Raw genomic sequence first — 27,077 nt, forward strand, 5'->3', positions numbered from 1 at the left:
GTATCTTTTTTAAAAAGAAATAAGAAACACATTATTTGGCTCTATCAATATAGAGTATAGAAATAAGATAGTTTTTTAATGAAAACATTACAATATATGAAATTATAAAATTTATTTGAACTCAGAGTAGATTAAGACTCTATAAACCACTCATCTCACGTGTACTTAAAAACCGCAGAACACACTGTCCTTGCATCTGTTTTATTGGAGATAAAACTTAACTGGAGTTGTGTTTTTTTTTTTTTTTTTAGTATTTACAGTGATTGTATGCCTGTCAGAGATTCTGTTCCTGCTTTCTGAAAGCTGATATTTCATGACTGCTTGACAGATTTCTGTTTTTACAGTTTTAAAAAGTCCAAAGGTGGGGATGGGGGCAAGGGTAGAGAGACATTAGACCCTGAGGAGTGTAGCTCCTCCCCCTGACTCAGGTCAGGGAGTTGCCCTCCTGGAATGGACACAAATGGAAACTTTGGAATGTGGAGTGGGAGGTAGAGGCTGAGTCCAAGTCTAATTGGCTGGGAGGGAATCCTGATTATTAAACGTGGTTGAGGAAGATTTATTTTATGAGGAGGGAGTAAAAGACTACAGGTCATTCCTTCAAAAAAGAAGTCATTAATTTTTCAGCTAATACTTTTTATTTGCCTACTGTGGGGCTAGTCTCTTCTGGGATGCTGAGGATATAGCAATGCACAATCAGAGCTATTGATTCTACTGGGAAGAGAGAAAATTCGGTATTAAATGAAGTTGAACATGTAAAGAACTGACAATTTCTTCCTGACAGCCTCACTACAACCATAAAAATAAAAGTTGCTATTAGGATATATATGTGTGTGTGTGTGTTGTGTGCATGTGTATCTTCATGGTTGCTAATGATCTTTGTTCAATAAATATAAATTATTGATCTTGTCTTTCTTTTTAAATGTGCAATCGCCCAGTAAATTTTCAGTGATAAATGCTCACTTGCTGATGGCATGGAACATTTAAAAACCTTCTATCAGGAAGTATGTTTCTGTTCATCTTTTCATTAGAACCCAGACATGAGTTCAGGGGTCTAAGAGTCAGGATAAGTAGAGGGCCTGGCTTTCTGCCTCTCCCTGCAGGGGCCCACGAGCCTCCATACCAGCATGGGAAGTTGTGGCTGAGGGTGCATTTCCCCCTTTGTTAGGTACCAATAAAAAGATCTGAAATGTGTGGGTTGCCACACCGCCATCTTTGCTCCTTGCTGCTGTTGTTTCCTCTAAAGTGGGATTGTTTTCATGGATCGTTTTAATCACGACAAGACCCCTTTCCAGAAATGTATAAAATAGAGCATTGGCAGCCAAGAAAGGAGGAGGAAGTAGTATGGAAAACAATCCATATAGGGTGAACCTACAAAGTCACCATTCTTAGTGAGGCCTGCATCCCCTTGCTCTTATTAGAATGAAGTTATGCACTGGCCAAAACAGTCCAATAACTATCTATGATGATGGATATGTTCTCTTTCCAAATATTCTCTCTTCCATATTGCTTTCTAATATGGAAGCTACTAGCCACATGTGGCTAATATTAAGCACCTATTATGTGGCCAAGTACAATAGGGATAACGCATTTTTAAATTATATGTAACTTAATTACTCTAAATATAAACAGCACCTGTAACTGGTGTCTACTGTATTAGACAGGGCAACCTCAGGCAATTAGCAGTTAATATTCAGCTTGTCAAGGGGTAAGTAAACTTATACAAATAAATTGGGGAGAAAAACCCTGTGTCAGCATGTAATGGATCCCCTATGTAGAATGTCTTCCCATCTAGTGAGTACCATCCCCTTGTCCTTCTGTTTTGCACCTTTGGTTGAGAACACTTCAGCGGTTGTTCCCTGACAGCTGAACATTGAAAAAATAGGACAGTGAAAAGAGAGGCTTTTAGAATCAGCTATCTTCAGAATAGTAACTCCAGGGCCTCCATGTAAAAGCAGCTGTTAAAACAAACTCTCCTCTTGTGCATCTCATAGTTCAAGTTCATCGTGGCAGTAAGTTCAGTTAAGGAGAAAGAATGTTTATGTGTTCTGTGGGTCAAAAGGGCAAGGTTTGATTGGTGTTTTTAGGAGAAGGCAAAAACAGACAACACCAGGTAGCCACCTTGTAGAAGCTTGAATTCCAAGAGATCATGCTGTCTTTGAGAAGTTTCGGGAAGGCAGCTTTCATATTCACTGATACCTGTAGGTAAAGGTTGAGCAGATTAGGTTGACAGAGCTTTTTCAAAGACACTTTAGAAGAATAAGAGCTGAACCAAATGTCTCCTCCATCACTGTAATTGCCATCATTTACCTTCACCTCCCCAGTGTTAAGAAAACATTATAGTTTGTTTCCTGTTTATATCCCATACTGATGCCCGCAGAAATTAGAATGTAGGTAGCAACATTGGTTCTTTTCTAGTGATAAGATAGAGTTGTGGGTTTGTTGGGGTTATTTTTTCCCCCTTTAGGGCAACATCTGAAGTAAATGATAAACAATAAACATTCAGGTGGTCTGTATTTTTAGAAGCTCTTTTAAATTTATTATCCTTACACTTAGGTTGTCTCTGTACTAAATTGGGAAGTAAGTCAAAATAACTCTCCTCAGCCACCTTTTTTTGATGTATTTCAGAAAGTAGTGGAATGGATTGTTGCAGTTATCCACAAAAGAGCTGTTTTCCCCTCTTTTAGTTTTGTATGATGCCTTTCCTCCCGTAATTATTGTGATGGTTTTGACTTTTTATTGTCACAATCACTTATCACTTACATATTCTGCGAGGAGTTATGCAAAGCAGTTCACTCCAATTATCAGATTTAATCTCTTCTACTTGATGAGCTTAGTACCATCAGAGAAGTTACCTAGTTGGTACTAGGTCACACTGGCTGAATGAGGATCTGAACCTATTAGCAACCAAGACGTAATCTCCTCATCTTACTCTTTAGTTGGTGAAGTGGTGAAAAGCTGTGGGAAGAGGTTATCTACAATTTAAGATTTTCTGTTTTTCCATGGGGTAACTACTTGAAACATCCTGGAATTATTGAGCCATTTACAGATTTTGCTCAGAGCTCTAAAGGGATGAATATGAGAAAATTATTTCTCTTAAATGTAAGCCAGGTGAAGAGCAAGACTGGGGCACTGTGAAGTGAGGGAAAAGATGATATAAAAAAATTAACTAGAAAAAGGAAGAAATACAGACATAAGCACCACATTTCAAGTGAAATTCTTTTTAACCAAATCATTTCTCGAGTTGCCCCAAAGCTTAATTTCCTTTGGGCTATAGAGGCCCACTGTTCAAGCTTGGTACCTTATGCAAAGTAGGCAGACTGTCAATAATATTGAAATGAATGAATGAATGAGAAAATCCTAGTTACTCAGGAGCTGAAATGATTGTTGCACTGGCCGAAACTATGGAAATAAAAAGCTAACATGTAGGAGGGAATCATAAAAAAAAACCACATAGGTTTAGATGGTGGTGATGTATCAGTAGTGATTTCCTGACTTGGAGAGTTGTATTTATGTGGAGAGTGTACTTGATTTGGGAAAATTAGATTTTTGGAGATGATGAGACACTATATGGATTTTCCAGGAAAAGACAAAATATAATGGCATATATATATATATATATATATATTTATTTAGGAGGAGGATGGAGGGACCAAAGGTAGTGAAATGTTGGTAGTTAGGGAATATAGATAAGGGGAGAGGGAGTTCTTTTTAATATTCTTACAATTTTTCTTTAAGTTTGAAAATTTTCAGAGTAAGTTATTTTTTAAAAGTTCTTAAACGTAAATATATTCAGAGTGTGTATTATACTTCACAAGGAAGCAGAGAGTGTAGGTCTGGATTTATTTCAGGGCTTTAAAAATTCTGACACATTTTAGGAAGCTGTTTTTAATCTCAGATTTGCACTGTAACATCATAATAAAAGGGGGTGCTCCAGTCTGAGCTCAGCATAAAGAGCGTCTTTCCTAGTTTTCATTGGTTTTTTTCCCCATGAGCTTCTTCCTCTGCCCTCTCTTCCCTTCCTCTGTCCACCCCTCCCACCCAGGCAGCTAAAATGAAAAGGCCTCTGGGAATGGTATGGTTTGTTGCTCCCCTTTTCCCAGGGAAATCCAGACTTTCACTGCCAGGCTTGCTAGTAAATTCCAGAAAATACTTGAATAAATACAGACTCCCCATTTTTATCTATTGCTTCATAGCCAAAACCCAGATTCCTTTGAAAACTAAAGAAATTTTTGAAAACTCTGTGCTGTTTTCCTTCTGCCTCATAAAAAGCCTTCACCCAGCCAACTCACCTCTTCCTCCATTGCAGTTTGCCCGTTCTTAGTGAAATTGTGACTTCCTTCTCCTTGGTTGTCTCTTCGTCAGACCTGAAGTGTCCAGGAACCCCTTAGCAGTGGCAGGTCATGGCTGCGAGGACAGGGAAGAATGCTATCCAGCAGAGCACGCTTGTTTCACTGTAGCTATAATCTTCATTGCTATGCATGGAAATTGATTTTACATTGTACATGTCACATTTCTAAGACCAAGGATTCCAAACCCTTTTAGCCTAGGATCTTGACCTTGTTAAACTGATGTTCAGTGGGCCCTTTGCCACTCTCATCCACAAAAAAAAACACAAAAACAAAAAAACAGCCCTCTGTGTTCCCTACCCCCCACCAAGTCAGTTAAACTCAGTTTGGTTTTGAGAGCTTTCTGAAAACTTTGAGATAATTCTGTGGTTCTCCAAAAATCAGGGTTGATTTTTATCTACTAGTGGACATTGGGCAATATCTGGAGACATAATTGGTTGTTACAGATGGGTTTGGGGAGTATTATTGGCATCTGGGCAGTATTATTGGCATTAAGGGCAGCCAGGGATGTTGTCAAGAACCCAACAGCATGGCTCCCAGAGGACAGGGAGGACTCATGATCAGACGTCATGGCTGAAGTCACAGTTGCAAACCCCATAGAAATGACGCTGGTTAGCTATCAGAACATACTTCTCTTGAGCGTCAAATTTTCCATCAAGTAGTATGTGGGATCCTAGGAACCTAGCAAGGTCAAAGATTTTCAAGAATAAACTAAAAATAGAAGGGTTTCAAAGTTGTCTCAAGAGACTATGAATTTGCAAACCAACATGCAGTGTCACTCAGTCTTTGGAGCCGAGAGGGGAAGTTGTTGATGTGTACAGATGTGCCCAGTGTGTTCCATAGACATTCTGCATGGCAACTTTGGTGGGGGCTACCAACTTTGGATAGAAAGTCATCAGTGAGGATCAGAATTTCTTAAGAAAACAAGGTTACTCCAACATTCCAACATGTTCTTACATTTGGGCTATATAAACTGATAGCACTCATAGTATAGAGATGGATGGATGGATGGACAGATAGATAGATAGAGGTAGATCCAGAGATATATAGATACAGATTCCTTTCCACTTTATGTTTCAAACAAACAGCACTTCCCTCATTCATGGTAGAATCTGCATATGTGTAATGGTTCACTTCTATGTAAGAGTTGGTTTCAGAACTGAACATCTAGGAGTTTTGGACAGGAGGTACTTTTATAAAAGCATAGTTATTCCTAGTGAGCATTTTATCTTGGAAATAGGAGACCAGTTTCTGACTAGAAACCAGGACAGTGGTACAGAAACTGTCCCATAACTTGTGTATAGGTCCGAAGCAGGGTTTCCCAGCCTTGGCACTATTGATGTTTGGGACCAGATACTTCTTTGTTGTTCTGGACATCATAGGATGTTTGGCCGCATCCTTAGCTTCTACCCACTAGATGCCAGTAGCATATCTTCTTAGTTGTGTTAACAGTGTCTTCAGACATTGGCTTATGTCCCCTGGGAGCAATATTATCTTTCTCTCATGGTTCAGTGAGTTTCTTACAGCAGAACTTTCCATATTCTCATGGGCATTAAGTAGCCATAGTAAATTATTATGTTGTAGAGATCACTAGATTTTCACAGTTGTTTTCCCACCAGTTGTTTTTTTAACCTTTCAGAAGAAACCATGATCAGCTTTTCAGATGTGTAAGGTTAACCTGGCTTTTCAGTACATGAACTTACGGGGAAAGAAGTTTCTAAAGTTTTACCCCTTCATACCTCTCCTTTTCCACTTTTCAAATCTTTTCTGCTTTAACAGATGGTAGTTCTATGTATTTACCAACTTCAGATCCCCATGCCACACAGACACACGTATTTATGATCAAAATGGCAAACGGAACTCCAAGATCTGTGGGACAGAGAACATTTTAGATGATCCATCTCCTGGCCCTAGAAAGAAAATCAATCTCAATTCTTCTTCTTCAAAAAGGTCACTAATGATGGCAATAAACTACTAGTAGTGAGTCCAGGTCTTTGAGACCAGAGAAGAAATCCATCAGTAGAGGAAAGGCAAACAAAATGAACCCAAGACACTGTCAGCAGCCTCAGAAGGTTTATGGTAGGACCCAAACTTTAATGAAATATTGGATTCTTCCCACAATGTTTAAACTTTATTGGATGAAAGAGCAGAAATTTTTATAAAAAGAAAGACACACATTGGAACTCAGTGTAGATGAGACCGTGGTTCTCCATAAGACAAATGGGTGCCACTTTCCAGAAATAACTGGAGCTTTAAATCACCAATGGGCTAACTATGTCAAAAGCTCTTTGAAATTAGAAATGGAGTTTTGCCTTTTACCTAATTATAATCTTTCCAGTTATTCTGGGAAACCTCAGTTCTCTGAATTAATGGGTTTCTCCACCTCCTAATCACCAACTGATGACCAGTAGTCTTATGTACCTTGATGTGGCATGTAAAAATGCCCGTCTGCAGTAGTCCAGATGGATTTTACCAGCAGTGGAGAAAGAATAACAAAAGGCCCACATTTACTGAGCAACTTCTTTGCGCGAAGCTTTGGGCCTGGTGCTTTGTAAGCGTTATTGCTGATCCTCGTATAATCCTTGCAGAATGGTCCATATTGTATCCATTAGGTGGGTATGAAAACTGAGCTCCAGGCAGGCTAAGTAAAATGTACCAGCATCATACAATCAGTAATTCTTGGATCCAGACCCAACTGACTCCCAGGTTTAACGCTTTCCCTCTCTTTCTCTGGAAGGGCTTTCAGAACTTCTATAAATACTCATTTTGATTTGTGACACCTGCAAAAATAGGCTCTTACCCCAGTGTAAATCAGTTTAGCTTTCTTCTACTTTTTAAGAGCCATTGAAGCTGAGTCTTTGGGGTCTGAATTTTTGAATAGGTCCTTTTAACACTTCAGTTACTTTTGAATGGTTTTCAAAAGAACTCAGCAATTGAATTTTGTCACCCAACACTTTCAGACCAGAGCTCTGAAAAAAAGTTGTATTTCCCCTGGACATTTACAGCATGCTAGAACAGTGTGAATTAATACATCTGTAGGGAAATATCTACTGAACTAAGAAAAGTAGATCTTTCTGGATGCAGCCTAATATGATTATTTGGGTATTAATTATCTTACTTAGTAGGGAGGCTTCTGATGGCTAGCCTGTAGAGAATATACAGGAGAGTGGCAATGATTTAATTCTATCAGGTTCAATCTTCAGTTAAAATCTCAGACTTGATGTTGGTTTTGTAATCCTGAATACCCTCTACATTGAGAGCATTTTTTTAAATGAAAGGGAACTAGAAAAATCAGACTTAAACCTAGACACATTATTCTGGAACAGTGTAAGTCCTTAGGATTTTTGTTTGATTGGTTTGTTGGTTTTTTGGTTTGTTTTTTGTTTTGGGGTATATCTTATTTGCCTTTTTGTTTTTTGTTTGTTGTTTTGGGGTGGTTGGTCATTTTTGCTTTTTGATGTTTCTAGCCAGAATGGAGATAGACAATACCCGGCCCAGATAGAACCCATTCTCGTCCATTACATTTCTTTTTAGTCTACTTTCAGTCTATATATCTACATTTTTTTTCCATCTGGCAAAAGTGTTGATCTAAAGTGACACATTTGGGGAGGAAAAAAGCATTCTGTGACCCTAATAGTATATGGCAGTCTTAGTGGCTACGAGCCAAGCCTTCAGTGTTAGTCTTGCCTGCGTAGACCTCAGGATTCTACTGCTTGCTGTTATCTTACATCACGTTCTCAGATAACCCTCCTCTTAGATGTCCCCTGTGCAGTATTTAGTCCTGTAACTGTGAATTAAATATTAAACTACAAGTGTGCTTAGCCAGTTTTGGAGTGAACAGACACAGAAGATAGGAGTGAGCAGTTGTTATTTATTTGAGCCTTACCAATGAATTGAGCATTGTGTCGAGTGTTTGCTTCATCCATAAAAATTCTTGTGAGATAAGTGATTCTAGCCTCTATTAGATACTATTCATTCATGCATGCATTTGTATGTTCCCTAAGTATTCAAGTGTTTTCTATAAACTAGGCACTGCTCTGAGCACTAGGGAGATAACAGTAAACAGAACAGACAGAAATCCTTGAGCTCATCAAATTTACATTCTAGTGGGGAGGGGGAATAACCTATAAATCCCAAACAAAAGAGGTGAAATATATATTGTGAAGGAATGTGAGTGGTGCCATGGATAAAAATAAAGAAGAGCGAAAATAGCATGTAAGAGGAGATGGGAACTATAATTTTTAAGGTCAGACAGTCATCCTGTAAAAGGTGACAATTGAGCAGAGATCTGGGAAAACAGAAAAGTTAGCTATGTGGATACTCAGGAGACGAATGTTACAGGAGAATGGTATTTCAGGTGAAGACCTAGAGACAAGAGTATGCCAGGTGTATCTTGACAATTGCAAGGCGAATGCGGCTGAAAAAAAGGGTGGTAGGATATGAAATTAGAGATGAAATTGATGGAGGGGAACATGAAAGTTCATCATGGTAGAGGGAGAGAGAAAGACCACTAGAGGAATTTTCGCTTTCATTTGCTGACGTAGGAAGCTATTGGGGAAAGGGAGAGTTGAGTAGAAATGTGGATTTGTTTAAAAGAATGAGCCTGGCTTTTGAATTTAGGGGAAGCTACAGGAGGAACAAAGATAGAAGCAGGGAGAACATTAAAAGCCATTGAAGTAACTCCGATGAGAGTATTCTGTGGAAGTCGTGAGAAGTGGTAGGATTCTGACATTTTAAAGGTAATGCTGAAGGATTTGGTCCAAGTTTAGATGTGGGAAACGAGAGAAAGAAAGGAGTTGGAATGACTCCAGCCAGATTTTGTGCACTGAATAAGTGGATGAGTAGTTCCCATTGATTGAAATGGAGAAGCTAATCCGAAGATCAGGACAACTGTTTCGGACATGTTAGGTTTAAGTTGCTTACTCACCATCATTTCATACCTGGTTAAGCATCTCACGTAAGATCACAAATGAAGAGATAGAGAGATAGTAGTCAAACTAAATCTGATTGATTCCAAAACCAAGTTATTACACATGCTTCTGCCTCAACTCTGGGATTTCTATTTGAATAAATCTCAGAGTAGTGCAGGAATAATTTAAATTCACAGAAAACCATCAAACAAAGTTTTAGCCACTTCTATGCCCCTCTTCTGTGTTATGAGCCACTTACATTTTAGCTGGGTTTTATTTCTTCTCATCTCATCCTTTCATAGTGGTACTCTTGAGTCTTTTCTTTACCAAAAGGTAAGCAGGAGGAAGAGACAAGGAAAGCCACAAAGGATTTGACTAGAGCCTATTGGTGGTAATTTGGTTTTATCTGAAACTCCCAGAAGAACATTGCAAAGCTGAAGGGTGAGCATCTCATTCAGTAATGGTTAAGATGACCTTTTCCCTCTCACTGAGATATATTTCTCTGATTACAAACTCAGAGGTATGCATATTTCAGTTCTGGGGTGGCATTAATATCCACCCAAAGCAAATTCAATACATGAACTACCTACCTCTCCAGCTGTAACTTTTTCAATGTAAGATACTTGACATACTGGCAGATAAAGATGTTCCTTTCACATGAAGCTGATGGAAGAAGGACCAGACAGGCAGAGAAAGCAAGAATGGAAGAGGCAATTAAATGAACCATAACCTAGTGTTTTTTAAATGACTGAATAATACTTAGACTAGCTCTTTGGGAGGGGGAAGAAGCTCAGGGCTGAACATTGGTTGGGTGTCTGAAAATCCACATATAGCCTATCTGGATTGCTTTTCTATGGAGGCATTCCCAAGGGCACCTTAAGTTCCCATGACTCTCCCTGGCTGCCTGGGACAGTAGCGTTAATGAGTGGGTCTTCTCAGGTGCTATCATCTAGTCGAATGACATCTCCAGATAGCCCTGAACGCTTCAGCCTGGGCCTTTAGTTACAACCCACCTGCAGAGTATCAAGAAACTTGGATCCGTGTTCCCAGCAGACATAACTTTTATATCAGGCTCTTCTGCACCCACCTTTGGAACAGCTGAGAATAAAGGATCCTAGAACAAAAACGTCACCCACTACCCTCCCCATCTTCCAGTCTGCCTTCACAAATACTTCTGTGGTTAGAGGATGGGTCCTGGTACCATCTTCACCTCTTTCCTGAAAAGTGACAATGTCATTATTTTGCTGAAGTCAGATTACCAAAAAATCATCACATCTAACCTTGCAAGGGAAAGAAGCATTACAAAAATCAGCACTGTGCTTGGGAATGGGGAACTAGGGGTAACAGAGCCTGATAACATAATATACCTCAAATCCCTGGAGGCACTATTGGATGTGGCCACGCTAGAAGTCACCGTGTAAGGTTTTGCAGATTTTCTTGGTTTTTGTGTCTGTCTTTATGGGGAGAAAAACTGTAATGTTTATACTCCTGGAGAATAAGAAGGTCCCCAATTTGGGTTTCACAAGTTCCATAGCTAACTTCATATGCTGCTGTATTTCATGTGAAAATGTTTTTCCATCCTCTGATACAAAGTTGTTATATTATGAAGCTGCAGGATGCAACTGGAGAGCATCCACTTTTTGGAAGTGATGGAAGGTGGGGGTCATGAACATCTCTCACTGCCTCCGCTTCTTTTCCTGGCCCTGCCATGTCCCTTGTGAGGCGATTGAGGGGCCACCTACTTGGATATAGTATTGACAGGCGCCTTCAAGTGTGCTCTGAGAGTTGACATGTGAATCTTAGTTCCCTTTCTTCCATGGTCTTAGACCTTTGTAGCATTGCACAGGCTGGGGTTTGGGGGGGTCGGGGGAGGAAGGATGGCCCAGTGCCCCATCCGGCTGCAATGACTGTGACTCCTGCATCGGCTTTCTTCTATGGTGCTCCCTGCCAATCTCATGCTTCCGCAGCTCCTTTTCATGGTAATAAGTGCCATGGTGGTCCTGGACATGAACGGCCATCAGGCAGGCCTGTCAACACTGGCTTTACGCCCTGAAGTCACAGCCCTTGTTTCCTGGCCAAGCTTTCTCTCCTTCCTCCTCCGTCATTTTGGTTCCCTGATGCCCCTGTTCAGAGCCATTCTTGTATTGTGAGAAGCCCTATAAAAATTTCCCTAAACATGTTCACATCGCCAATGAGAAGATATGCTTTTTGACAAAAGATTCTTAGCATTCCCACCACTGGGGACCGAGCAGGGGAGTGACTGAATATGGTTATCACTAATGTGGATTCTGTGCTTCAGGACATTGAAAGAAATAACATGACCAAAAAAAAAAAAAAGACAAAAGGAGTTCTTGAGATAGTAAATGTGAACAGGAAATGGTAGAGTAGAGATGTGGCTTTCAGTAGTGATGCCTTTCTTTCTCTTACTTGTGTTTCTGTCTTCTGTGGTTAGAAGAGCCTGTATTACTGAGTAATAGTCTATGAGAGTAAAAAAGGCACTGCAGAAGCAAAGGAATCATCCACATTTATGTCTGCTCTGGGGATCTCTCTGTGACCTTTAGAAAGGAAAGTACTTCCCCCATTCACAAGAGGAAGATTTTTCCAGACTTGTTCACCCAGAAGTGCCTGTATTAGAATGTTAACTTTAGACTCCATAAGTGAACATATATTTTAAAAAATATTCACCTTTTAAACTGCGTGTTAGGAGATCTTTTTAAAGAGTCCACCAAATACGAGTAGTATCAGTGGAAACAGTGAATGTGTGTCGATTTTTACACTGTCCAGCAAAACCCCAAGGGCTCTGTATACTTTGTCATATCTGGTTGTAAGGCAGCCTTGTTGCGTATATATGGTGTTGTTATCCTCATTTTGTTACAGAGAACACAGCTGAGACAGGTTGGGTAACTTGCCCCAGATGGCGCCATGATAAAGTGGCAGATTACACTCCACCCTAGGTCTGTCTGACTCCAAAACCTGTGTCTCGAAGGGCTGAAATTTAGAGCAAGGTGAAGAAAAGTGCCATTCCTCAGCAATGAGCTGAGGAATCCCGATTCGTGCACAGCCACCTCTTGGAATTTGTTCTTAACTGGTATCTTAGAACAAGAGGTAGTGAAACCCGTGCTTGTTCATATTTGTGTTGGTAATCCTTTAGAGCCAGAGGTGCAGAATCTATTCCTGCCTTGGGTAGCCCCAGACCATACTGCTAGCACCATGTGGGCATGACCGAGTTGGAGTGGAAAGAATTAGGATGTCTGGTCAGCTGTAGGTCCCAAGCAACATGCAAAACACCAGAATCTATTCACAAATCCTCAGTGCAGTTGGCACCAAGTCGGGTTCTGTGCTGGGTCCAGGAGCTCCTACATCCATCTATTGCTTCTTTCCTATGTGACTATGAGCACGGCGTGTCTCCTCTTCCATTGTGTTGAATTTGTAAAAATAAATACATGGACTGAATAATCTCTGAGATGACCTCTAGCTCAAATATTTGAGAGCTTAGTCCTTGGTGAATTGGCAGCCCCAAATTTACAACCTGTAACCTTCCATTCCTGACCACGCCAAGGACCATTCAGCAGTGAATAGAGAGGAAAACTCAGCATATGACCTCAGGCTGAATGCAAGGGGTGAATCAATCTTGAAAAATGGCCACGAGAAAACCAGAGTGTGGCTCTGACCGAAAGGAAATGTGGCTCTTTATCTTTATGTGATATTGTACATAGTGGTATGCTCATTTTTCATAGCATCTTTCTTCCCGGAGTGCTAAATAGGTTGTATTAAAATGAGAAACACATTGTATAACCATCCTTTTCCTGGGAGACTAACGAGTCAGAGATCTCTAAAATAGTCTTAGGAAGCGTTTCTTTGAAGTCCCAGTTTTCTCTTGTCACCATGGATAAGCAGAGGTGAATGAACAGCCTGCCGTCTTAACCAGGTCTTCTCTTCAGTATGACTTAAGGAAGAAAATGGTCATTCTGGAAACATACCTGCCGTATTTAGAGGCTAACTCTGCTGTTTCCTGGCTCTGTGACCCTGGGCAAGTCATGTCACCTCTTTAATCTTCAGTTTCCTTATTCATTAAGAGGAATCCTAATAGTACATGAGCCACGGACGGGGTTGCTATAGAGATTAAATTGGAGAAGCTAGTATCTTTGAGCTCATGGTCCCACTCATATAAGAGGTCAATAAAAGTTAGCTGATGTGATTTCTAATAGTCCTGCTCCAACTCTTTGAATCTAAATAGCTGTGCCAAATCCGATGGGTCAGATTCCAGGTGGTTCTTTCTTGAAACCATTAGGAAAATACGACATTTGGGACATAGTCCATTTCTGTGATGGCTGTAGCCTTCATGTGTTCATTCATTCCTGTAAATATTTTCTCAGCGACTACAGTGTGGAAAGCAGTAATAAACATACATGAATTGCAGTTACTAGCCCACATGGATTTCTAGGTCTTGCCCTGACCTTGATCCCTAAGTCTATATCTCTCCTCTCATATTCTGTTTATTTTTTCTGTTTATTTACCTGGTGGGTACAGGCTGGAATCCTTTGCTTTTCATGATGGTAAGATGTTCATGCAATATTCACTTCACTTATCACCGTAATTGGCAAAAGCAGTTCTGAACTGTGGGCATATGCATTGCCTGCTTTCTGATATCATACTTCCCAGATGGGATCTGACTATGTTTTTTAAACAAAATCAGAATGAGAGTGGAATCAAGAAGAGCTTATTGTTATGAAAGGACATATTTCATTTTTTATATTAAATGATTTAGATGATTTTTTCATATTTTATAGAATCACTAGGGAAAGGCCTTGAATAATAATTAGTAGAGTCTCCTGTCTCATAACTGAACTCTGCCCACCAGTCTCAGAGTGATGGTTTTCTGACTGTCAGAAATGCTTAGATCATTATAGAGTCCTGGCTTAGCTTAGTAGATTCTAGCATTTGACCTTTCTCTTGGCTTTTCAATTCTTATTTCTAACCTGCTGTCAGTCCTCTGTTTGGAAATATAGACTCCTTGATCAATATCCTCCAAAATACATTTCACATAAACAGAATCTTATATATACAGATCACTTGGAGGTAAAAATCACTGAGACATACTCCACTGTGCCCAGACACTCTGCTGGAGCTGTCCTCCTGGACCGTCCATTAACCTTTATGTATCAAACATCAGCCACAACTTGAGTAGTCCTGGTTCACGCCCCACTCACTGCATTACCTCCTCTGAGCGCCCAGCATCATCCAGCCTCATCAAGAAGCTTCCTTCTGGCCAGATATTGTGTGTATCCGTGACCTCCACCCTCCCCTTCTTATTCCTTCTTGGCTCCTAATGGTGTTCTTACCAGTTCCGTGTGGTTCCCCATCTCCCTTCAGATGTCCAGGTTCTCACCAGCCTCAGCAAAGCTAGGGATTTCATTCTCTCTGGATCTTCAGCCCTTGTCATCCAGGCAGACACACCAGGTTGTTTGCTGGCTGCTGGGTGATTGAGAGACCCAGTTCCTCAATATAAGTGAAGGGACCGATGCAGGGCATCCCTAACGCCAGGGACAGCACACCAGGAAGAGTGAGATGCAAATCCACGCCACATCTAGAGCTACTACTAGAGAGAAAAAGCCAGTTCCATTTCCACCATATGTGTTGAAATGCACAGATTTTAAACTCTTAGACCTTCATCTAAAAAATTAAGACAACCTCTCCACAAAGCTCCACGTTAAACATTCCCTTTGAATGACCTCGCAGAAACAAAAGCCAAGGCATTAGAGATACTGACCTTGGTGTTTCTATGTAACAAACAGAGATTACTTTGAGAGTGTTGGAGGAAAAATCATTCTCTTAAATATATTGGATTGTTTCTCCAGAGGAAAAAAGTCAGGGTCCACCTGGCAAACTAGAAGGCTATTTGGCTGCAAATATAAGGAATTAAATATTCCCCAGAGCAAGAAACTTCATATATATAGCCAAAAAATAATATGTACTAGGTGACACACTAAATTCAACTATTATTTCTGCAACGCATGTTGAGACAAAAATCAGTGCCTGGGAAAGGACTGGAAATAATCAGACAGAAATTTCCCTCAGAATATAAGAGCTAAAACCTGTGTTTATTTGGTTATCAAGATGATAACTTCTTTATGAAATCATGATAGACCTATTAATAAGCCTGCTAGCTAGGGAAATTTCCACAAGCAGCTGCTTTTTGTTACTGGTAATTTAGAAAACATGAAAGGTGTTTGCTATCAGATTAGATACCTTAAGAATTTCTTTATCACTTTTAGATCTGAATTTTAGGCAAATAATACATATGGTAAGTCATACTGAAGTGTTGCATCCTTTTCTCCAAATCAGTTTCATTCACGTCCCCAAATAAGAAAACCACCCTTAGATATGGGTGCTGCTGTTGCTGCTGCTCGGAGAAGGCAATGGCACCCCGCTCCAGTACTCTTGCCTGGAAAATCCCATGGACTGAGGAGCCTGGTGGGCTGAAGTTCATGGGGTCGCTAAGAGTCGGGCACGACTGAGCAACTTCACTTTCACTTTCCACTTTCATGCATTGGAGAAGGAAATGGCAACCCACTCCAGTGTTCTTGCCTGGAGAATCCCAGGGACGGAGGAGCCTGGTGGGCTGCCGTCTATGGGGTCGGACAGAGTCGGACACGACTGAAGCGAGCAGCCGCTTTAGTTGTGTCTGAGTCCGTGCGACCCCATAGACGGCAGCCGGCTCCTCCATCCCTGGAATTCTCCAGCTTCAGTTGTGTCTGACTCTGTGTGACCCCAGTTCGGCAGCCCACCAGGCTCCTCCGTCCCTGGGATCCTCCAGGGAAGAATACTGGAGTGGGTTGCCATTTCCTTCTCCAATGCATGAAAGTGGAAAGTGAAAGTGAATTCGCTCAGTCGTGCCGGACTCTTAGCGATCCCGTGGACTGCAGCCTACCAGGCTCCTCCGTTCATGGGATTTTCCAGGCAAGAGTACTGGAGTGGGGTGCCATTGCCGATGTAGCTAATCCAGGTATTTAAAAGAGTTTTAAGGTGTTATATTTAAAATCAACTTCCTCCATCTGTATTTCCTGGGTAATAGATGTTGGTTGCCCCAGTAGCATTTCTCAGATGAATTATTATCAGTGATGCTGTTGATTTTCATTGTGCTGTTATGTTCCCAAAAGACATCTAGCCACTTAATTGGAGTCATATAGGAAGAGATGTATACACATAAAGCATTTTGGTTATGCCATTTTGAAAACGCCATTTGTCTTCAATAATAGTACCTATCTCTGTGGTTATTGGAAGGATTAAATGAGATAATGTATATAAAGTCTTTGAGTAGTGCCTTGCACCTAATGAATGGGAGAAAGCTGTGCCTTTGCTAATTCTGCCTTTGTAGATTGCTCCCTAATATTAGGTTACCTCTTCTAGTGACCACTAAATGGATTTGTTTTATTTGTCCATTCAACACTTATTGAGCACCTGCTAAGTTCTAAGTATTCTACAAAGTGTTGGAAGTATAAGCCCATAGTGATAAACAAAGCTTCTGTAACCCCTGACCTCATGGAACTTACAGACCAATAGATTACTAAATCTCCATTTCCACCAACTTTCTTCCTCCCCTCCATATTAAGGGACAGCTTGTCTGAACTGTTTGTATATTGAAATGATGATCCTTCAGGGTCAAACTTGCTTTCAATTGATACTTGTTCATCTGATTAATAAGACAGCTGTGTCTGTTTCTTCACCCTAATCAAACACATTACCACCCATGAACCCATATCCTCTAAATTCAGCTCATCTCCTAGAAAATAATATATTCTTGACTCCCCGTGCTGTTTTTCCCATCTCTGTCCGTATCATCACTCTAATCCAATTGCCCAAAGCAGAAAACCTGGAGGCCTTCCTGCCCCTGCCCTCTCCCATCCACCCCCCAGCAGATCCATCGGGGAACTGTCATTTGTAGTTCAAAAACGGTTTTAAATTCACCAGCTTCCTTCACCCCTCCACTTTGCACCCTCATCAGTGCCACCGTCACCTCTTGCTTGGACAACTGCGTTAGCTTCCTAAGTTTTCTTGTTTCCACTAATGCTGAATTTCTACCCATTGTCTACTCGGTAGTAAAAATAGAATTTTGAAACGAAAATTAGACTGTGTCTTACGCTAACTTAAAACCCCTCAGTGATTTTCCGTCTTGTGGAGAATAAAATACATTATTGTGACCTATTAGCTTGACATGGTCTGGCCCTCAGGAATGCCCCAGGGACTCCTCTTGCAGGCACTTCAGCCCCTTTTCTTCAGAGTACTCATGTCAGTTAGCAAATATGTATTTGTTTTTGTTGTCACTTGATTAATGCTGGTCTCCCTCACTGGTCTCTAAACTCCACAAGGGCAGGGATTATATCACTCTTATTTATCACTGTATTCCCAACACTTTGCATAATCCTGAAAACTTGGTAGGTGCTTAATAAATGTCTGCTGACTAAACAAATGAACGCACCTCAAACTCTAACTGTGCTTGTAATTTTGGTGGAAGTAACATTTTTAAATACTAAAATTAGTCACTAATAATAGGGATTATCTGTGTGTAAGTTGGTTTATAGGGAAACTTCTTGGAGATTCATTATAAAAGTCTTCTAGAATTGTAGCCCAAAGTCTTCATATACATCAAAACTCTAAAGGCTGAAAGATGGATATTTTTGATGTAGATATTTAAATTGGACTCCTTCCTTCCACACTGTATACTCCTTCCAGAATGACTACTCAAAATCATAATACTCACAAAATAAGAGCTCAAAAGAAAAAAACCTTTCCATCTCCTAAAGTAAAAAGTTAGGCCCAAATATATTAATACACATATTTTATATTTCTCTAGCAGCTACTTTGGAATTTTTATAATAGTCTATATTTACTAGAAAAAATATGTCTGGCACATATATGAATGGGATCACTTAGAGCTCGCTTGGTAATGGTGGTTCAATTTATATTAGGCTACATGTTTTACATGGTGCTATTTATCTATTAGACCTGAAAGGACACTTTGGCCATTTAAGTTAACAAAATCACAAAGTTCAAAGGAGAAACTAGAAACATTGAGTAGAAAGAAATGATACTTGAAATCTATTTTTGTTGCATTTTCACATTTTTGCTCTTCATTCTTAAACTCAGTTCCCTCTGAAATGTAAGGACATTGTATTGGGAAATAATGTGTCTTGAAAACCGGAGCCAGCAAGCTTATGATCCAAGTGGTAATGACTTCTGTAATCGCTAATGAGGCAATGGACGTTGAATATCTCAGTGTACTCATTGGGGCCAGCCTCTTGCCTGTTCTACAAGAAGCTGTCATGTCACATTTTTGTCCCGACTCCATGAGCACTTTGATTCCTAAACCTTTCTGAGAAACCTACTCTGAAATCAAAGTCAAGTTTCTTAGATGTGGTCAGACAAGGTCACATTAAAACAGTTCAGTGAACCTGCAGATCAAAGTTGAAAGGTAATGCCTCCCTCCCAAACTTGGCACAGACCCACCTGCTAACTTACCTTTCAGTTTCTAACATGCCTTTTTCACCTCCTTTCCAATGGACTGGGAAAATGAGAGCTTATCCTCTGAAAAATGGTAGAAGAGTTTCCTTAAATCAATTCATAAGGAAATTGAACACAGCTGTATTTTGGAAATGCACCTTTATCCAAAAGAGTGGATCACGAGGCATTTTGTTGAAGAAATATCTTGACCAGAGACTGCATGAAGTGAGATGTCCAAAATAAATCCTTACTAATTCATAGTAGGACTTCTTTAAATCATAATTTCATGGTAATTTCAGGTTCGTGGGCTTATTTTTGGCCTATATTACCAGGATTTACCCTCACTCTTGAGTGACCCAAAATACTAGACAGGATTCCCGCTGTCCATATTTTTTTCCTCCACTGCCACATTCCTTCCATGTTGAGCCTTGAGATATTATCCAAAATGGCACTGCAGAGGGGGAGGGAATGGTGACTCTTGTTAGGCATGATCTTAACATCTCACGACCTAGGTTTTTATCAAATTTCTTGTGATTTAAAAAAAAAAAAAAAAACAACCTTGCCATTGCTTTATATTTCAGTGTTCTGTCTCTTGTGGTCGAGGGCATAAACAACGAAATGTTTACTGCATGGCAAAAGATGGAAGCCATTTAGAAAGTGATTACTGTAAACACCTTGCTAAGCCAAATGGGCACAGAAAGTGCCGAGGAGGAAGATGCCCCAAGTGGAAGGCTGGCGCCTGGAGTCAGGTGAGCAACACTTCTCCTCTAACGACTTCTTACTTCCCTTTGGCCACGTGGCTGACACCAGTGTGTTGGCTTGTTTCCCTGCTCAGTTTCAGTTTTTTAGAGGGGAGTGTGGAGACAGGGAAGGAGACAGCCTTATGTCAGAATGCTCACTAGCTGTGGGACCTTGGGCAAGTGGCTTCATCCCTTGGTGCTTTGGGTAATATATATACTAGGACAGTTGTGGGGATTAATTCTAAGTGGTGATAGATGTCAACTGTGTAGGACAGAGTAGCCCTCAATGCTTTGCTGATGGCTTTTTATTATTCACCATTTAGAAAACCACTAATTCAGATTCCAGTAAGGTTGACTATGGTTACCTGGCAGGAATTGAGTTCAGATTTACCTTTGAGGTTCTTAAAGAAAGAGCTGTCAATATGAAGGATTAAAGAATACTTCTCTGCCTGTTAGATTGTATACAGTAGAGGTGGGGGATAGATGGGGAAGTTTTCTGTCATTTCCTAGCTCTGTGACCTGGGGTGATTTGTGTGACCTTGCTGACCTGACTTCATATAGCTCTTATGAGGATTTATTGCAGTAATGAATGCCACATACTTAGCTCAGTAGTCTTAACTCTAATAATCTCTCAAGAGAAATATTTTGTTTGAATGAGTGCAGTATGTGTATATCCAATGGGAAAATGGGGGACGTACCCAAGAAACTGATGACAGTTAGACTCCACTAATTGTACACATTTGCTAAATTCAGTAGGTTTCCCTATTGAATTCAAGAGGGAACTTGAGAAGCTTTTGTTTACACATTAACAATTGGTGGGTGAACAGATCACTCATATCTGGCCCTTAAAGTATATCTTGTTACTCCTCACTTACACATTTCCTCAGCTTAGTTGAAGGTGCTTACTTAAAAGTAGTAAGGCCCAATGTCTTTTCACATATTCTGTGTGTAATATGCTCTTTCCCTCTGTTAATTTGATGCATTGAGGTTTTGCTGAGTTTGTGGTTCTCCTGTGCAGTAGAGATGTATGCACATACTCTGGAGAATCAATAGGAAACCAGGTTCAAGGTTGGCAGCCTGTAGAATTGATTCTTTCAGAGCCTGGGTCTTGATTCCTAACACCGCAAAGAAGCTTTGTACAGCTGTGTTAACATGAGAAGGAGTTGAGAATCCTCTATTTCAACATGAATGATAGGAAATTCCTCTAGAAACATGAATTTTTCTTAAATGCTCTGGGCTGCTGTCATTGTCCCCCATACCTCACAGTCATATTCCCCTTCACACAGAAATAAAATGTGGCCTGCATTGTACCCCAGCAGAATAGCCTCAGAGTGCTTTTATCATATCACATTTTGTTTTTATTTTTATTTTAACAAAGTGTCTGTGTCCAGCCAAAGCTAGTTCCTCTTCTGGCTTCTTTAAGGGATCAGATTTCTAGGCAGTATTTCGTACTGGTCATCAGTAATGGTTTGTCTAACTGACTACTGTCATCTCTGACTTCCAGCCCTTGTATTTTCGAGCTGTTCAATTCATGTAAAAGCCTATAGCTAACATTATTTAAGATACCACACCAATTAGCTTGTCCTCTTGCATACTTTCATGCTGTTATTTTTCTTTATGTCCCTTGGCCTCGACTTATCTATTTGCATCTTGTCGAGATGCACTTAATTGATAGTTGTTATAAGAGTCAGTTCATTTAAAAGAAGGATGATTAAAAGACTCTTTCACTCTTTATTGGTAAGCACAGAGTGAGTTTTACTTTCATATCCTGTGAACTTGATGGAAAGTCTAAAATTGCTCACAAAGCTGGGATGATTAGGTTTGAACCCTTGGGGTTTTTTCAAACATAAGGTAATAGGATTATCGGAATGCTTCCCCCAAAAAGACTGCACCTGTTCAAAATGATTGCTTAGGAAAGTCTAGTTACCTTTGTGGAAAATGCAAGTAAAAACAGTCATGTAATGGTCTGTGGCCAACTTTCTAATGCTTGATTTGATTTATAGAAATGAATTATAAAAGCAGGCAAGATAAGATGCTACATGGGTAAAATCCGATTTGTGCAATTTTGAAACATACCTGAAGATAATCAGACCCAGAGGTTGATGGAGAAAGATAGTCTGCATGATTAAAGATTATTGGCTTACTAATGATCCCATGGTAAACAGAAATATCCCTAAGGCAGTAATATAAAGCAAGAGTAATGATTATCCATTTGCAATAATTTTTAGAAGATTTTATATCTGGTTCTTCTGTTTTCTGCTGGTGGCTGTATTTTAGTCATCTCGTCTTCAGGGTAGGGGAAATAATTATTGTAATTTCTCATTATGTCAAAATGTCTGACAATAATAAGGCATATAGAATAGTGGGAGAGGAAGCTAGTGCAGCCTTGCTAATCTTGTCTTTTCCTCAGAATTAGTGTTTTGAGGTTTAAAGTGGAATGTTTCACTTTTACATCTTTTGAACATCTTGAATGTGTCAAGGAAATTTTTCTAGTAAAAGAAGAACCTTAATTGAAAAACATACTCAAGTTTGAAAGAATTTTTTTTTTCAAAAGTTCACGTTCAGTTTGTTTAGATGATTTTGATAAAGAGCTGAGGGATGAAATTTTCAGACAAAATCAGCATCTGATTCTTGATTCAGCTTGATAAATGTGAAGGCTCTATAGGTCCATGATTCAAAAGCCTTCCAGAGTAAACATCGTTAATGTATCCTATTCCTATAAAAAAGCTTCCTAAACAAAAGAAGATTAAGAATAAACAATAAAAATGATCAGATTAGAATGAAAGTAACACTTTACCATCATTCATCTATCATGAATTCATTCAGCCCTGAGATACCAGTTTTTTTTTGATACTTGAACATTTCTGTGGTCAGGATGGTCCTTACATCTAATAGAAGGTCATGATTAATTGCTCCTTTTTCTTTCTCAGTGATACAAAATGTAGCACTGTGTCTTGAAGTCAGGGAAACACTTGATTTTTTTAAAGTTCTTCAGTGCTCATGCCAAAATGGAAATCGGCAAATTGCATTATGAACCTATCAGCCATTTTTGGTTGGGAATTTTTTGTAACTACCATGAGAGTGGCTTGGTCATGTGATTATGAAGTGTTTAATGGAGAAACATGGCAGATGTGCAATGTGTGTCCTTTGAGAAATCTTAGAAACCCTATGCACATGGTCAGTGATGAGAACTAGAGTTGCCGTAGTGATATGTGCTGTCTGTGACTTGTATTTGAACTGCAAACGTTGATGTTGAATTGTTTGAATACAGTCCTTTCACCCACTCTTGCTGACGTAGTACAAAAGGCCGCATAATACTAGCACCATATCTTAAAACTGGAAGCCAAATCCTAGTCCACAGTGGCTTTGGTTTATTGCCTAGGATAGAACTTATTTGAATTACTTTTTGTTTCAGTTTTTGCTTGAGTTAGGGTGATTGTTCTTTGCTTTATTTATGTGCGAAGTATCTATGTAAAAGGTTTACTGGGAAGTATGAAATATATTTTATGCAAGATGCTTAGCATAGAACTAAGGTCTCCACTGGCAGTGATTTTGTAACTCTTGGGATGTTTGGAGGTGTCTGGAGACAGTTTTAGTTGTCTCAGTTTGGCAGAGGAGAGGGAATGCAACCGACGTGTAGTGGGATAGAGTCCAGGGATGCCCCTGAACTTCCTCCAATGCACAGGACAGTCTCCAACAAAAATGATTTCTTAGGTTGAGAAACCCTAGAATAGAGCCTGGCCTAGTAAGTGCTCACTAAGTTTGCTATTATTGTTACCAGTTGTTATTTATTAAAGTTAGTTCATACTTTAGTTAGTTATTAAAGTTTGTTATTTTTCAAGCTAATCCCTCCTTTGAATCCTGTCATGGCCATGATTGTAGCAGTCACACTGATAGAAAGTATGTAAAATTCTTTCTAGGCTTTCAAGTATGTACTACAGTTCCCTAAGCATCACAAGTTCCATAGAGATTTGTTTTATCTATAGAAAGAAGCATTAACTTTCTCCTTTAAATTGGTGAGTTCTGCATACTAACATTGCATAGCAGGGAGTCCAGAGAGATGAAACACAGCTCCTAGCTTAGTAGTTTGGAACTAAAAACATTTGCATTCAAACCTGCACAAATAGACTGCCATGCAGGAATGATAGTTGCAGGAGGAGGGCACATGTTAATATGCTGCTCAACCTTTTTTCTTCTTAGAGTAACTAAAAACTGGACTACATAGAACAAGAATTAAGCACACACACGTGCACACACCACCACCATCAGCACCTCCAGGGTCACACAGAGGTCTTTCTGATGCTGTTTTATTCATAGGATTTCTGCACAAATCTCTCAGAATTTACCAAGCAAGCCTGGCTTGCTCTGTATGCTAAATGTTGCCTCCCCTGAGACAGCACAGGAAGAAAAGTCCAACACAGAGAACTAGCTCTGATGCAGTACACTTCATTTCGCACCAAGATTGCCATGAATGCAGTTTTCACAGAGGCAAGGCTTATTATACCTTGCTATGCATATAAGCCCTGTACAAATCTTTGAATATGTTAAGTCAGGGCTAGCTTTGACAATATGAAAATCAAAAGCCACAATGACATTATTGTATAATTGAAACTTCCTCTGTCTTTATTTGCCCTTTGGAAAAAAATATTGAACATTGTAGAAATTATTTCTTAAATATTGGATGCTTATGGCTGATAATACCTTATCTTTGCTGAGCCATAAGTAATAATTTAGTAACAAACAGTGGCATCAAAAAGAAATTGCATTTACTTAGAACCTGAATAGTATACACCTGGAAAGCCTTGAATGTTTTTTCCTTTTTCTTTACCTTATTAAAGCATGATGAGATTTTGAATATATATCAGCTCTATGCAAATTCAGACTTGTTTACTTAATTGTTCTTATTTTTTTCCTTGTGCTTTTACTTGGATACGTTCTGGAATTGTTCTGTTTTATGCTTAAGGCCCCAAATTCAAATACACAGAGAGTGTTTTGGTTGTTATTTGCTGTCCGTGGTTGACGATTTCTGTCATTCCTGTGCTATTTCTCCTATGTCATAGTTCATTCATTTAATGTGGAATCAATGGGAAATATACACATAGCTCCCCGAAGTATTACATGGCCATCTTCTGTAGACAAGGCAGTCACTTGTGCTCAGGCACCCTCTCATTCCACCCAGAGCACAATGACTTTAAATGTCTGATTTCTTGTGGGTCACAAACTCATTCAATCCAATTAATACAATTAAACCCAAACAATAGTAGCAATGTTGCTCTAAAATATTTCCTTCTCTTCAGCTAGCTTTGATGTGAACGCTTAAGCTCCTTGCCTGGCAGACTTATCTGAAATGATATGATTTCCCAAGCTGCCTTCTAAATATTATCACCTGTTTTTTTAGAATCTGAAATGGAAATAATACTAATATGCACCAGAATTCATTAGGGGTGCTTCTTGATAGTAAATTCCCATTAGCCTCAGAGTACGATGAATCCTGCTGCAGGGTAGCTGGACAGGAATTTTTATCTAATTTAAAAGCTTGATTCTACTCTGTATGAAGACTTCCTCTTAGGAATATGACTTTAATGTACGTTAAGCTTGTTTTCTCAGTCAGACAAATGAATGGAGGCTCAGCTATCACACAAACTTGGAAACAATTTTTAATAGCTAAGTGAAATAATAGGCATTTCTTTCCAGTTAAATGTTGCCTTTAGTTTCTCACTGTCAAAAGCTTAATAAAGATAATAATTCTTGGCTGCCCATGAGTGAGATTATAAAACCCAGTAACGAGGAAACCACTAAAAAATTAATTTAGAGAAAAGTTAATTGCAGATTAATAGGGTGTTTTGCAGCTTGGTCAACAAAATGTTTCAGCCTGATTAACAGTACATTTCACAGGCTGAAAACACAACGCCCAAGGAAATAGTTTTTCTCTGTCAGCTTTTATTTTTCATACATTCATCCGAATTCCCCTAACTCTAGTAATAGGAGCAAGAAGAAGAGGAGACTGGAGAAAATAATTCTACTTATAAGGCCATAAAATCTTCAGTGATTTTCTCTCCTTGAGTTATAATTTTCATCTGCCAAGAAATTCTCTTGTGTGCAGCTGTCTCTCCAATTTTCAAGGCCCTCCAACCTTCCGGGATAGAAATCACTTGGGATTTTCATTTCCCATGGCAGCAGTACTCTAGGATGTACTGAATGTTTCTGAATGATGTCTCCCAGCCTCTTCCATTGTCCAGGAGTTTTGTTAACTTGAGAAATTACCCCCAAACTTGAGTCTCTTCCTCACTCAACTGGCTTTGTTAGGCAATGAGGCTGCAGATTTTAGACATTTTCTGGGTCCCTTTCACTGGAAATTAGAAAACCCCGTGATGACTGTGAAGATCATTGGATTAGGAATACCATCCCCAGGTCCTTGACCCTCTCCACCCTGATGACCGCCCCCTCCCACCAACAATCCAGAGCTCCCACTTACATCCTCTTGTCCTTGCAGTGCTCCGTGTCGTGCGGCCAAGGCGTTCGGCGGAGAAATGTGGGCTGTCAGATGGGAACGCACAAAACGGCCAGAGAAACCGAGTGCAACCCCTACACCCGACCAGAGTCGGAGCGCGCCTGCCAAGCCCCGCCGTGTCCTCTCTACGCGTGGAGGGCAGAGGAATGGCAAGAAGTAAGTAGAGCCAGGAAGCGGGCACCTGCCAGCCTCTCGCTCAGCCCCCTTGCTATCATCACATCCGTTCCCCTGTGAAGCCCTCCAGCGCAGTGACCAGGCTGGCGTTTTCCCACCAGGTCACTGTCAGAGGGCAGGAGTTCGTTCCAGGCAGGGTGGGAGAACTCCTCCTTTTTCTGCCATTCCAACGCTTGTGTTCTTGATGTTGCAAATCTGGCTGCCTCCAGAAAAAGTTGAACAGGCCGTGGGCCAAATGCATGAAGATAACTTTCCCAGAAGGAGGGGGAGATGGAAGAAATATTTTTGAATGTGTGTGTTCAGACGTGGTCATTTGCGTAAGTTCAAACAGCCACTGGGCAGACCCTAGGTAGGATCTCCTCTGGAATTTTTTTTTTCTTCCACGGCTTCAGCCATCAGCTGGGAGGCAGGCATTTCATTTGAAACCCGGATTAATTAGTGAAGGATTTTCAACATTTAAAAAACTATGAGTGCCTCTGAAGAACTGCTCCGTTGATGCAGAAATAGACCAATTTGTTTTTCTCCAAGTTAATGTCTAGTTAAAGAAAACACTAAGTGTCCCTGAGGAATGGCCTGGCTCTAGCAAGGATAGGACTTTCGTAGGGGGGATCCTCTGTTTCCAGTGGAGAAGATTCAGTTGTAGACAAGGGAGGAAAAGATATTTTTAAAAGCAATACTTTATCTACTGACATTGGAATGAAACAGAAAGTACAAGGTGTAAAATGTTCAGAGACAGGAAGTTGAGACAGGAATTTCCCACCAGGAATAGTTTTTCAGGACAGGAGAGACAGTGCCTGGCACTCTGGTGAGTGCTTTATATTCAGTTCAGTTCAGTTCAGTTCAGTTGCTCAGTCATGTCTGACTCTTTGCGACCCACATGTTTATTTTTATTATG

General features: G+C 40.0%; 1 protein-coding gene and 1 long non-coding RNA gene across 5 annotated transcripts in view; one reads left to right on the plus strand and one right to left on the minus strand.

Moving 5' to 3' along the window:
• The window catches only part of ADAMTS9 (ADAM metallopeptidase with thrombospondin type 1 motif 9), a 162,907-nt gene that overhangs the window by 100,688 nt on the left and 35,142 nt on the right, over positions 1 to 27,077 (plus strand). Inside the window, exons 29-30 of one of the 2 annotated variants that reach the window (XM_005903770.3) lie at positions 19,339 to 19,506; positions 25,991 to 26,164. In XM_005903770.3, the coding sequence (XP_005903832.2) occupies positions 19,339 to 19,506; positions 25,991 to 26,164 (342 nt within the window). The remainder of the gene's footprint in view (positions 1 to 19,338; positions 19,507 to 25,990; positions 26,165 to 27,077) is intronic. The other variant, XM_070359683.1, reaches the window with a different exon arrangement.
• On the minus strand, positions 1,925 to 26,110 carry LOC138984694 (uncharacterized). 3 transcript variants are annotated; one of them, XR_011461958.1, is made up of 5 exons: positions 25,973 to 26,110; positions 18,776 to 18,841; positions 14,599 to 14,731; positions 4,290 to 4,472; positions 1,945 to 2,196 (listed from the first exon to the last, which is right to left on the minus strand). It is a non-coding gene; the product is annotated as an uncharacterized lncRNA (long non-coding RNA). The 3 variants fall into 3 exon arrangements; XR_011461960.1 differs by lacking the exons at positions 14,599 to 14,731; positions 18,776 to 18,841; positions 25,973 to 26,110 and adding an exon at positions 6,086 to 9,174 and having other exon boundaries at positions 1,925 to 2,196; XR_011461959.1 differs by lacking the exons at positions 14,599 to 14,731; positions 18,776 to 18,841 and having other exon boundaries at positions 1,952 to 2,196; positions 25,973 to 26,109.

This window comes from Bos mutus, chromosome 22 (genome assembly GCF_027580195.1).
Source record: "Bos mutus isolate GX-2022 chromosome 22, NWIPB_WYAK_1.1, whole genome shotgun sequence".
NCBI classification, from domain to species: Eukaryota; Metazoa; Chordata; class Mammalia; order Artiodactyla; family Bovidae; genus Bos; species Bos mutus.